General features: G+C 47.9%; 1 protein-coding gene across 1 annotated transcript in view; it reads right to left on the bottom strand.

Moving 5' to 3' along the window:
• Positions 1–13396, bottom strand: part of PSMF1 (proteasome inhibitor subunit 1) — a 42486-nt gene extending 29090 nt beyond the window's left edge. The window contains exons 1-4 of the mRNA XM_019458924.2: positions 13314–13396; positions 13063–13206; positions 6591–6743; positions 5110–5192 (exon numbers count right to left, since the gene is read on the bottom strand). Coding sequence (XP_019314469.1) covers positions 5110–5192; positions 6591–6743; positions 13063–13191 — 365 coding nt within the window. The 5' untranslated portion in view covers positions 13192–13206; positions 13314–13396. The remainder of the gene's footprint in view (positions 1–5109; positions 5193–6590; positions 6744–13062; positions 13207–13313) is intronic.
• Positions 13397–13696: the final 300 nt, after the last annotated feature.

Genomic DNA, 13696 nt, shown 5'->3' with positions numbered 1-13696 from the left:
GCCATTTTGGTAGCAGCAAAAGACAGCCTGTGGCCTGTCATCCTGAAGGACTGGAAAGAGAAGAGGCTTGGCAGTAAGGAACAGGATCGGACCCCTTAGCAAATCCGAGATTGCTCACCAAGGGGCACAAGTCCCCACCCAGAGGGGACAAGACATGCCATGAAGACCGAAAGAGGAGGGCCCGGTGGGGGAAGGTGACTAGAAGCAGGCACTTCAGTGTCGCCGGCAATAAGACAGAGCAGAGAGGGAGAGAGCCTTATGATTAAGAGGCAGATCCACACGCCAGCTCACAGAGCCTCAGTTTCCATGGAGATGATTCCCGGTGATCAGATTTTTCCCCTTTGCATGTCTAAGAGCTGCTGCACCCAGCACCGAACACTCTGTGCCGACATCTTGTTTTGTTCTCATAATGCCACGAGGTAGTACTGTTGGTCCCTCATTTCACAGTAAACAAAAACCAAAATACTCCCCCAACACAAAGCCCCAACAACAAAAATGTATTCACAAAAAAGAAATGGAGACACAGTCACTTTTTCTCTCAGCACCGCTCAGGGCTAAAAGCTGCAATGAGCATGAGCAGCCTCGTACGGTACCTGGGTTCTTCCACCTTCTCCCACAATAGAATTCCAGAACGAAGAATCAAGAGAAAGACTCCCAGTCCTTCCCTTACCCACTTTAGGAGCGTGGGAGTCACGGAGCGGGCAGCGCCCACAACAGCAGCTCTGGGCTGGCCTCGCCTCTCTCTTCCATGCCACAGTCCACTATACGCGAAACAGACCCAGGCCCTGCCCTCAAGGGGATCACAGCCGGTGGGGGAGAGCGACCGACCCTGATCATAGAACACCCACTTAGTAAATGCTGAAAAGGGTGTTTCGAAAGCTCAAACGTGGTGGGGAGCAGGAGAGGTTTCTCTGAAGAACTCTTCAATGGGAACTGAAGGGAGAACAGGAGTTGGCTGCATGGGGAGCTGGGGAGAGTATTCTAGGCACAGGGAAGAGCTCTGCAGAAGGGAGAGGAAGCAGGGCACGGAGGCCGAGACACAGGAACTAGGGGCGAAGTGGTCCAGGACAGGGTTACGCTTTAGGCCTCCTCAAGGCGTTTGTTCTTTATTCTAAGAGCAACCGACATTCGCTGAAGGGTTTCAGGTATCTTTCAGATTAACAAGAATTTTTAACTGCAAGAAAATACATACAAAATTTACCCTCGTAACCATCTTTAAGCATACAGTTCAGTGATGTATTCACGTTACTGTGCCATCGCCTCCACTGTCCGTCTTCAGAAATCTTGCAAAACTGAAACTCTGTCCCCATTAAACAGTAACTCCCCATTCTCCACGTTCCTAGCCCCTGGCAGCCACGATTTGACTTTCTGTCTCTATGAATTTGACTACTATAGGCACCTCATCTAAGCGGAATCATACTAAGTGTCTGTCTGCTTGTGGGTGGCTTATTTTGCTCCGCGTAAGGCCCTCGAGGTTATTCCACGTTGCAGCATGTGTCAGCTTCTCCTTCCTTCTTAAAGCTGAACAAATGTAGTCACCGACCACATTGTATGTATACACTACATTTTGTTTACCCCCGCATCTGTTCTAGGTATTCACGGATACCTACATGGCTTCCAACTTCTGCTGGTATGATAAATGCTTCTATGAACATGTGTGTGCAAATATCTATTCTGGACCCTGCTTTCAATGTTACCGGTTATACCCAGAAGTTGAATTGCTGGACCCCATGGTAACTTAATTTTGTGAGGAACCACAACACTGTTTTCCATAGTGGCTGCACCATTTTATGTTTCCACCAATGGTGCACAAGCATTCCAACTGCTCCACATCCTGGCCAACACTTGTGTTTTTTTTTTTTTTTTTTTTGACAGTAGCCATCCTAACATGAGTGAAATGGCACCACTGAAGGATTTCAAGCAAGCGTTTTAGCCACAATCTTATTATCTGTTTTAAAAGGCTGGTCCGACTACTGGGTGGGAAATCGACTGAAAGGTGGTAAGCAGGAACAGAAGTAGGCATCTCCTCACGTAAAGGCCACATGGAAGGGGGCAGAGACAATGATGGAGGCAGGTGATTTGGAAGTCTGAGAGGAGTGGAGGGGGTTAGATATAATAAAATACAACACAGGAATGCCTGGGTGGCTTGGTTAAGCGTCCGACTTCGGCTCAGGTCATGACCTCACAGTTCGTGACAGCTCGTGTCGGGCTCTATGCTGACAGCTCAGGGCCTGGAGCCCTGCTTCTGATTCTGTGTCTCCCTCTGTCTCTCTGCCCCTCCCCTGGTCAATGTGTGTGTGTGTGTGTGTGTGTGTGTGTGTGTGTGTCTCAAAAATAAACAAACACTAAAAAAAACCCCACAACAGGGTTTCTAGGCAGTTCTGGTGACTGAATTTACGGTGATGCCGGGCTTCCTCTAATCAAGGAGGCTGATGAGGATGGCAACAAAGTCCCTAAAATGGAATAAAGTGGAAATAATTGGGCCTGACTATGTAACAGACAATGTCATTACACCTATGGAGAAAGCAGCATTAATCTAAGTACATTTTGAACACAATACTCTGACTATAACATCCTCAGTGGGACACAGTTGAAGAACAAAAGAATTGGAAAGAAATTATACTTGGAACTTTACTGGGTTGATTTGTTCTTCGTTGGCACTGACGTCGCAGTTCAGAAACTGTGTGTACTTCAGGATCAAACAAATGAGTAAATATGCTGATGCTGTTGGAAATCAGGGTCCACGCCACAGAAGGATACAAATACGGAATAAGAGAGTTAAGAATCCCTTGGTGTTAGATTAAAAATGAAAGCATCAGTTTAAAATTTAAGAAAAGACTTTAAGGAAAAAGCTTTCAAGCTCTATTCATCTACAGGGCATGGGAGCAATAGTATCCTTGTATTAATGAGCACATTCAGGGCCCAGATTTTGGTTGTTAAATATGATTCCCCACTAACAGACATCATGGCTCCCTAGAAAACCGGCTGATTACAAGGCAGGGGCAAGGAAATTACAAGGGAAGGCGGGAATATTTTATTGTGCCAGAAAGTGTGAAACGCTCTAAGAATGATGGGGACATGTCAAAAGGACAAAGAGGCAGCTTGAAAGGGTTCCCACTGGCCAACTCTGGAACAACTGAAGCATCCAAAGCATGATAGAAATGGACCATAACTTAGAATAAAAAAGAATCCATTGTCTACACTGGTATTTAAAAGAAATAAAAATAAAGGGGACAGGGAGAATAGAAAACTCTTTTTTATAAAAATGCTGATAAATGTAGTTAGAATGATTAGAGTAGAAAATTACTGCCTTACAAACATCACTGTAGTAACTGACTCAGGCGAGAATCATCCACAGATGCCAAAACTACCGGGTAAAAGACCGTTAGGAGGCAGAACAGTATGGTCTGCTAGCACAATCCCGCAGATCGCTTATGAAACACAAAGGAAAACAGATGCCTTCACTATAGAAAGAGCTGGCAGACACTGTCCTAACCAAGTCATCAAAATGAACCAAGTCAACAAGACAGATGTCTATGCCTGATGCAAACACCCTGAGAGCACAGCCTCACCTATGTGGTGCTCTTGGCAAAAATGTTCAACCGGAATCAAATGAGGAGGAAATAACCTAATAAACCTGATCACGAGGAAACAATCTGAACCTCCTACACAACAACTGACCTCAAGTCTTTTTCAAAAATACCAAAACCATGGAAAATAAACATCTAGGAAACTGTTCTGGATTAAAAGTAATTAAAGAGCCAGGAAAATAAATGCAATATGTGATGTTTGGTTGGGTAAGAAAAAACCCCAAAGAGCCAAAAGACTAGTTAAAAAGGATACCGCCAGGATGACCGCAGAAATATCAACAGACTGTGTATTAAAGGACTATCTACGTTTCATTTCCTGAGCGTGATAACTATGTTAAGGTTATATAGGAGGTGCCCTTGATGAATACGGAGATACTGCTTGAGCTTAGGGGTGAAGGTTCACAAAGTGTGGAAATAATTCTCAGGTGGTTCAAGGACAGAACAGCACACAGCAAAACTAAGCAAATGTGGCAACACGTTAAAAACTGGTCAACAGAGATGACAGGTATGCGAGCGTTCACTGTAATATTTTTACAAACCATCCTTTCTGTGGGGTAGCAAATTTCAAAATAAAACGTTAGGAGAATGAGAAAATAAGCCAGACCGGGAGAAGATATTTGCAAAACTCACATATGATAAAAGACTGTACGCCAAATATACAAAGCACTCCTACAACTCAACAGTAAGAGAACAGACCAATGAAAAAATGGGCCAAAGACCCAAATGAACACCTCACCAAAGAAGATGTGCAGATGGCAAGAAAGCATATGGAAAGATGCTCGGCATCATGTGTCACTTGGGAACTGTAAATTACAAGAAGGTACCACCATACACTTATCAGAATGGCCAAATCTGCAAAACCGACACCACCAAACGCTTACAAGGCTGTGGAGCAACAGGGATTCTCATACGTTGCTGGTGGGAATGCGAAATGGTACTGCCACCATGGAAGACAGCACGGCAGTTTCTTAGAGAAGCAAACATACTCCAACATTCCCCGTAGTGAACCTGCAGGTCAACTATGGAGTCCGGGTGAGGATGTGTATTGATGGAGGTTCTTCCACTATAACAAATGGAGCACTTTGGTGCAGGACGCTGACAGTGAAGGAGGCCGTGTGGGGGTGGTTGGAGGGGGAGGTGTTCATGGCAACTCTTTGCGCTCGTTCACTGTGAGCCTAAAACTGCGCTAAAAAATAAAGTCCATTCAAAAGAAAACAAAGTTGGAAGCGGAGATCCAATCAGGTACACCTTTTCTCCAGGAGCCTCTTCTGACTGACCCACTCCCCTGAGGCCACTGTAGCACTTGTGGACGCTTGATTACATCACTTTACTTCACGTGGCACTTCCCATGTGAATCTTCTCTTAAAATAAATTAAAAACAGAAAAGAGAACTGAGAAGTGACTGTGCCCAGGAGACAAAGACCATTCTATTAACCTTTCTTGACTCTCTCGACTTCTCTGCCCTATTCCATTGTTTCTCTCCTCTTTTTCCCAGGGAAAAGCCATCACTTAGAAGTACCTGTGGAAGTCACCCAGGTGTTCTGAATCGACATAATCATCCAAGTTCAGTGTCAAATCTGATACCTGCTGTGAGCCACATTCCTAGAAAAATGAAAACAGAAAACAAAAGATTGGGAAGATTTCTGGGCTAATGGGTGGGTGGGTGGGTGGAGAACAACAATTAAATACTCAGTTTAAGGAAATATACATGAGCAAAGAAAGATACCAGGAATGTCTGTAATACGCGAAATACCTCCAATGCAGAGGGGGCTTCTCTGATTTAGGAATATTGCCTTTCTAGGCAGAGCCCAATAAACCTACTTCCCAGGCTCTTTTGTAGCTTGGGCACAGGCATGTAATTGAGGTACCAAATGGATGCACGTCTCTGACTTGGAGGCAGCAACGTGGAAAAGCCAGGGGCAGACATCTTGCTAAAGAGGGGAGGCACAGAGACACCAGTGGCTCACGAGAAGGTGCCGAGGGCCTGTAGCATCAGCCGGCACCTAATGCCTGGGGCGGCAGCAGCAGCAGTGGTTTCTACGGCCTGGTTTTGAGGGACTGTCTTGAAAGCCCAGCCTTGAACCTGTTTCTCTAGCCTTTCCAATAATTCAGTGAGCTATTTCACCTCTTGTAATAAACCCAATCTGTTTAAACTAACCTAAGGCAATTTTGTTATTTTTTACTAAGAACTCTGTCTGATACAAGATCTAAATGTTCATCAAAACAGAAAGGGATAAATACGTTATGGTTATTAGACACTACCTCGTAGTTAAAACAAATAAAGTATATCTTTACATGGGAACGTATGTAGACTGCATGGTACTTTTCTATGAGCACGCAGAGACAACCAGGACATACTTAACAAGAGTTCGCTGCCCCTGTGGTGCACAGTCCAGTGGCAGAATTCAAACACTAAATACCTAATTACAAACTGTGGTAGGTACCAGGCAAGGAAATAAAATGATGAAGTAGAGAGGCATAATTTAGATTTTTCTGGCAGGTGAGAGTAGGTAGTCAGGACTGCACTTTTTGAGGAAGTGAAAAACGGGAGGGAGTTAGCAGGGGCTAAAGGCAGAGAGGAGGGTGCGGGTGAGGTGGCCCACAGTGGAGGGGAAGTTTTTTCCATCCCCGGAAATAAGAAACGTAAGGGCTCCAGGATAGCAGAGAGCTAGGCTTATCCAAAGAAAAGTAGTCCTCTGGGCCTACAATAAGCATTTTTCCTCCTCTGTTGTCAGTGAAAGGATTTATCCTAATTTACATAATCATTCCCCAGTGATGGAAAAGTCCCTCCCTTGATAAAACCGGAAGGTGAATATCTTTGAACAGAAAGCTTTTTTATATTGAGGATTCTTGCCTCGCCTCAGTTCCAAAAGTAGGATCCCTTGGATAAAGGCCTCACAAACATTTAAGGCCTTTGATCTGTACTGCTAAATGAGCTACACAAAGGTGATCACAACGTGTGCTCCCACCAGCAGATACCAACATGTCCCCGAGACTCACCAGCACATTGATGATCACGCTGTTCTCCACGGTGACAGCCTTCACAAGGAGCTTTCTGGACCCATCCTTAGACTCATACCGGAGGACATACAGGTCTTTATTGCTGTTCCATTCGGCTGGGAGCAGTTCTGATTTCTTATCATTGGGACCCGGCTGAGAAGACACCAGGGTTGAGAGGAGGAAGATGACGACCTCAGAGCACAGAGCGAGGAAGGACTTCACAGATAATCTAATCCCACTCCCTCATTTCACAGATTAAGGACATGGAGGTCAACAGAAACAAAAGGCCCAAGTCAGAGGTCTGGGATCTATCTCTGGACTCCTGCTCTAGAGCTTTCTGCCTTGTAGCTGCCTGCCTTTGTGACACAGTACTGGAACCTGTCCAGAATCCGTAGCCTCGGGTTTACTAATAATGTCCTCTCCACCTCCCTCCCCAAGAATCAGGCCAATCTCCTGAAGGGATACTACGAAATTCTAAGGCAGCAGTTTTCAAAGCTCAGAACCTGGACCATCTGTAACAGGAGCACCAAAACGTTACCTAAAAATAAAGATTCTAGTGCACTCTCGTCCAGGCTACTGTGGTGGTCGTTTGATACTGTTGAGATTCATCTGTGTCAGAGTGTTTAACCACATACGATCCATTATACAGCACCCCGCTGCCGTGAAGTTCACAGCTACATACAGTGTGGTGCTGCATGAACACGCCGCAAGGTACGCATTCGGTGGGGATGCATATTTGGACTGTGTACAGGTTGGCTGTTATAAATGAGGCTGCTATGAACATCTGTGTACACACGTCCTGGCACGCACGTAGTGAACTTCCATAGAGTGCGTACGAGGAAAGAACTTTTAATTCATGACATAAAGTCAAACTGTTTTCCAAAGAGGTACTGATTTACACTTCCACCAACAACATAGGAGTTCTTGTATTCCACATGGTCAGCAACCCCGTCACTGTCCAATTTAAAAATTTTTGCCAAGCTGGTGTGTGTAAAAATGCATCACTGTGAGTTATGATGTCTTCTTTTTCTATTTAAATAACTCTAGGACTTTCCTTTTACACATTAAAGTTTGAGAAGCAGTTTCTACACTATTTTTTTAAAGATCAAGTTTTTCTTTTTTTTCAAGTTTATTTATTTTTGAGACAAAGACAGCACAAGCAGGGGAGGGGCAGACAGAGAGAGGGAGACAGAGAACCCCCAGTAGGCCCTGCGCTGTCAGCACAGAGCCCAACATGGGGCTCGAGCTTGTGAGTTGTGAGATCTTGACCCGAGCTGAAATCATGAGTTGGATGCCTAACCTACTGAACCACCCAGGTGTCCCCAAGCTTTCTTTTTTCTTAAGTTTATTTCGAGAGAAAGAGAGTGCTCACTCATATGCACATGGTGAGCAGTGGGAAGGGGCTGAGAGACAGAGAATCCCAAGCAGGCTCCATACCGTCAGTGCAGAGCCTGACCCGGGGCTCAATCTCAGAAACTGTGAAATCAGGACCTGAGCCAAAATCAAAAGCCAGACACTTAACCAAACTGAGCCACTCAGGCACCCCTAAACTATTTCTACAGTAATAGAGTGATTTACAGGTGGGGAAAGATTTCTTGAGATCCATAAATGAGAAAAAGTACTGTCTTTGAGACTGTTCCAAATTTAAAGCTTCTGCTCAACAACAGACACTGCAACACTAACAGGCAGCCACTCTGCCATGGCTACAAATGAAAAAGGATTAGTAACTAGCACGTTAAGGGAATGCCTGGAAAATGAACAATAAAAATTAGGAACCCACTTGAAAACTTGACAAAAGATATGAACAAGCAAAAGATAACGGCAGATAACAGTACATAAGGGCTGTTAAAAACTTGACTAGCATCCAGAGAAGGACAGGTGGAAATAATGAGATTCCAGGTTACAACCATCAGACGGGTATTATCCATTTTTCTTTTTTTTTTTTTTTTTTGCCAGGTGTTCATGTGGGTGTGGGGAGAATGTGAACCTTCAGACACCACTGGTGGCCCTTTACATTCCTACAACCCCTCTGGAAAGCAATCTGGCAGTATTTGGTGCGATTAGGTAAGCTGACACCCTATGACCCCAAACCTCTCTTCCTGGAAGAAACCCTGTGCACAAAAGCACAGGGGTCATGACAAGGGATCTTCGTCACAACCTTGTCATGAGCACCAAAGTGGAGGTGAAATGAAAAGATATGCTCACAGTGGAATACTATATAGGAGTTACAAGAAACAGACTAGATCAAATTGTAGCATCATACAGATATTGATCAAAAATACAACTTAAACTTTTCTTAAAATTAAGAAAAAATGTGATTTATAGCTAGGTATCACTCATGTAAAAAATTTTTAAAACACACAAAAACACTCTATATACTTTTTTCACGGATACCTACTTATGTGGCTAAACACAAGCAAGTGGACTGACTGGGAAGCTCTGTACTCAGGAGAGTGTGTTGGGAGAAGCTGGACCAAAGATGAAAAACAACAGCAAAACACAAAAATGGGCACCGCAGCCCTTACACACACCAAGGACGATGGGAGGTCAAAGGCAGAGAATTGTGGGCCTCTCCTCTTTGGTCACCCTTAGTGCTCAGGAATCCAAAGGGGGAAGTGGTCCCCAATACAATTTAAGATGTTGCAACTGGCATGGTTTAAAAGCTGGCTGGATGACAAGGAAACTCACAGGCCTGAAGCAAAGAAACGAGAGTGACAAAAACCGCAAGTGAAACCAATCAAAACAGTCCACTAAGTGATGAAGAGAAACAATCCCCCACATCCAACCGGGTAGATTTCCTGTTAATAGATCTAGTGCCGTGGATTTAAGGTTTACTTTGGAAGCCAAGAATTTGACAACATGCCTCGTTTTTGTTCTGTCAGAGGCCTCTGAATTTATGTTTATATCCACCACATACAGCGTTTAACACACCAGAATTCTTCCTCGGAGTATAGATAATTCATGAGGCTCACTCTCCTATGTCTCTCACTGCCGGGTAACTGATGGTACCAGCCCAAGGGCTGCCCTGATAATGGGAAAAACAGGTGGGACCAAGAGGGACTGGCCCTGGTGATAATCAGGCCAAACACGGCATTCAACTGTCTTCTAGGCACTGACATCAGTATCGGGCCCCCCAGAAAGCTGCAGCTGGAAAGTAGCCAAAGTATATGGTTATACAGTTTAACACCCTCAGGTGAAAAATTCAAGGGCTGAGAGGGGCTGGGAAGGGCCCAAGGTCACGGTAAGTCAGGTGCACAGCTGGGTTTGGGCTTCAGTGCTCCTGGTTGCTTGGTCTATGGCTGGAGATTTTTCCCAGCCAGGTCCACCACACTGGCCCCTAAAAAGTAAAGATAGTTGTCCACTTAGGCAAAATCCTAAGCATTCTTCAGTGACCATGAGTTCATCCCAGGGTCTCTGGGCTAAAATCCACCCAAAGAAACCCAAACATCATCTTGGGCATTTTCTCTCTTTTGTCAAAATCTTTAGATTCCTCCAACAGGAAACAAGATTCTCTGACCTCTACCTATGGCCATCTCTAACCCCTTGCTACCTGACCCACCTGACACCTCTGTAAAGCTCTTAGGAGGAGCGGCACTCACTTCGAGGAAGTGCTCCAAATTCAGTCAATTTTTATTGAAGCCAATGGCCTCACTGCTCCTCTAACCAAGTTTTACATATGCAATTTCCCTGAACAAGAGGAGATAAAACCAAAGAGAAAAGCAACAACTTTGTATTTAACTGTCAATATGCTGTATGATCAGGCACATACTTTTGGGACCTTCCTCTCTCTTATCACCCTTAGAAGGGTGGGGAGCAGGAGGTGGCTGGAGAGGCAACATGAACATCCTCCAGGCATGGCAAACACTGTTGGTCTCAGCTGAGTCTGCTGGTTTCAAGGCTGACAATTAAACCCTCTTTTAAATAAACTGATAGGAAAGATGCCTCTCTACAGGCCTTCTGCTCCAGGGGACGCTGACTCAGCAGCGGTTAGAGAAGGGGAAGTGCAATGTGAGCTTTAGCATTACTTGTGAGAAAGGGCACAGATGCAGACACACCAGTGTGCAATACAAACACCCATCCCCAGAGGGCACGCACGACTTAGCACTGGGGAGGGGGACACATGGACAGTGGGCAGTGCCTCTCACAACCTTCATCCCCACCCTCCCTGGCCTCCTGTAAGACATCTGGGGCTGGCAGCTTTTTCTGGCCTGTATGAACTCAACACGTGGCACCATGAACACAGTGGAATTAGATGGACCTTTAGGAATCAGTGAAGGACCTTTTCTGTTCTTTAAACCAGTATTAGAATGAGATCGCATTCTTTCTGCACAGTTCACCTGAAAATTCGGCAAGGGGATGATGCTGAAGGAGGCAATGACCTATAGGAACTGGTGTCCCTAAGCTGTCAAAGCAACTCAGAGCTGTGGACGGGTGTGTGAAGGGACGATGCTGGGAGCAGATCTGCTGTGTTGATACGTCCCTGTGAAATGGGGAGAAGGGCCATTTCAGGCCCTCTGTAACAAGTTCCTGTTCTGGGGGGACAGATTCTGACTGTCAGCCCAGAAATAGCTAGCTGGGAGGTAAACCAGGTGAGGTCCATGAGGAGGGGCAGAGAGTAGGGCAGAAGTGTTAGAGCTGAAGGACAGGGCAAGGGGTCAGGGAAACAGAAAGCCCACAGAGGAGCCCCAAGGACAGGACCAGACCAAATAAGTGTTCTTCCCCCTCTGCTCTCCCTCCAATCCCACTGCATTCGGCACCGTCCTGTACAGCAGCTGCCTGGACTTCCCAGGCCACGCTGAGGTGACATGACTGGGCAAGTGGAAGAGCCATTCAAGATCAGAAAGGTGACGTGAGGCAAGTGAGGCAACAGCTTCTCTTGGGGCCGCTATGCACCAGAAGGGGGGAGACTGACACTTCGGGGCGCCATCTCTACCCCGTCCCAAGGCCTGAATGCTGAAAGGCAAGGGAAGTGAAGTGCAAGATGGACCGAAAACCCCAAAACTGAACTACCTGGGAGGAAAACATGGTTTCTGCTTCCAAGTGTGTGTGTGTGAGGCTGCCCCTTCTTTTCCAGCCGTATCTCCAGTCCTAGATGCCACATGAGGGACGAAGTATGTGTGAGCCTGGAATGGGGCAGGGATGGAGCTGCTAAGTGTGTATCTGGGGTCCCCGTGGGATACTTGAAGTCTAGGAGGATAAGAAAAGCCAGACATCCATGACAGTTCTTGTACTTCTAATCTGACTCCTGGTGAAGTGTGAGATGGGGCAGCGGTCTGGCTCACTGCTCAGGACGGTGGAATGGGGCAGCAGGGAGTGGAAGGGAGTGCCTGCCTCTCGGTGCTCAGGATGTGCAAACTGCATTTAAGGAGGGATCCCTGAAGCTCTGTGTCAGGACAGGAAAACCCGAGATGCTAAGTGTATACCTGAGACACTCAGGATTAGGGAGTTTGAGAACTGAAGCAGTGAAAAATGAGAAGAAGGTTAAAAATCTCACCCTAAGAGATGCAAAGGGTGAGGTGCCCCGCTCCCCAGAGCTGATGCAGGTTCCGAGGGTGAGAAGAACGGTGACAGGAAGGGGCAGGCTTGGAATCCTACGTGTATGTGGGGAGTGAGGCTGGGAGGATATTTTCTCTGCCGAAGTAGAAGAGAACTGAAGGGGCAGGAAGGGGGCCAAGCCCAGTTCTCACCAGGAAGATGATGTGGAGGGTGAAAGCCACAAAGCAGGGGCAGAGAAGATGAACAAAGGCTCCAGCAAAGAATTATGCAGGAGCTTGGGCCCAGCAATCCCGGGGCTCTTTGGGTGTGAGGGCAAGGCCCCCAGCTCGGAGAGGCAGTCAGAGGACCTGCGAGCAGGAGGGGCTGACCCTGTAGGGCAGCTGTTGAGGAGGTAACCTTACCTGGCCCTCACATGCAGGGTGCAGGTGTGTACTTGTGTGGGGGGGCTGTTTCCCAGAACCTGAGCTGGGGATGACAGCGGTGAGCAGACTGCACGGGACCCTTCAGTAAAACGATAAGGGTGTGTATGTTCTCTGGGCCCCCATAAACGTGCTCGGACTCAGATATCTGGTGGAGGTTCGAGTGCAATATTGGGAACAGCACCCCCCCCCCCCAATCCCGCCGCTATGCGGGAAGGAGCTTGGCGGAGTTCAGGCAGGTGAGGAGTGCTCAGGGGAGCTACGCCCCTGTCTCGGCGTCAGGTCCACACGATCCTGGCCTGGGAGACTGCCAGGCTATGCTGAAGCGAGCTTCTGGTCCTTGGGTTCCAAAATCATGTTGTCCCAGCTGTGTTGAGGGGCGCTGGGGTGGGATAGCAGAGGACCTCCTCGACCCGCTGTCTATACCGAAGGTTCCAGGAGCCCCAAGGCCCGGACTCCGGCGGGGGGAGGGCCAGGCGCTCTGGACCAGTACTCCGGACCTTGGATCCACCACCATACCACCACCACCCTGACCCCAGGCTGCCTCTCTGGAGTACCTGGTCGCCGACTCCCAAGCCGTAGTAGCCGTGCGTCACCACCTCCCAGTGCAGGAAACAGACGAGAGCGTCCTGCGCGCAAGTGATGGCCGGCGCCGCCGACGCGAACAGTACCTCCAAGCCCGCCATGCGCTCCCCCGGTTTCTGCAGGCGGAGGGAGGAAGGAAGGGAGGGAGTGCTGTGAGACGACTCGGCCCTGAGAGCGCGGAGGGCTCCGCTCCGCTGCTCCGCCCGCCCAGGCCTAGCCCCACCTGCGGCCAAAATGGAGACGCCCGAGGGCCGAACACGGCCGCCGGAAGTAGCTCCAAGCGCCTGACCCGTTGCGCCAGCGCGCCGACTGGAAACCCGAGCGCAGCGCTTAAACGTTCCGCCACGCAGCTCGCAGGCGGGGCGGGGCGGGGCGGGGCGGGGCGGGGCGGGGCGGGGCGGGGCGGGGCGGGGCGGGGCGGGGCGGGGCGGGGCGGGGCGGGGCGGGGCCCTTTAAAACAGGAATCTCCTTTTTCCAGGGAGTTGGAGAGATCGCCACACACGCGGGATCCTAGGTTAGGTCCTCGAGGAGAGGCTACCTTGCTCTGAGCCACAGACTTCCCATCCTCAGAATAGGGTGGGCATATGCTGGTGGAGGAAGAGTTTA

Source organism: Panthera pardus, unplaced genomic scaffold (genome assembly GCF_024362965.1).
Source record: "Panthera pardus isolate Hobbes unplaced genomic scaffold, ASM2436296v1 HiC_scaffold_25, whole genome shotgun sequence".
NCBI classification, from domain to species: domain Eukaryota; kingdom Metazoa; phylum Chordata; class Mammalia; order Carnivora; family Felidae; genus Panthera; species Panthera pardus.
Note: the sequence above shows the minus strand (reverse complement) of the source record. Positions and strands in the feature narration are given on the sequence as shown.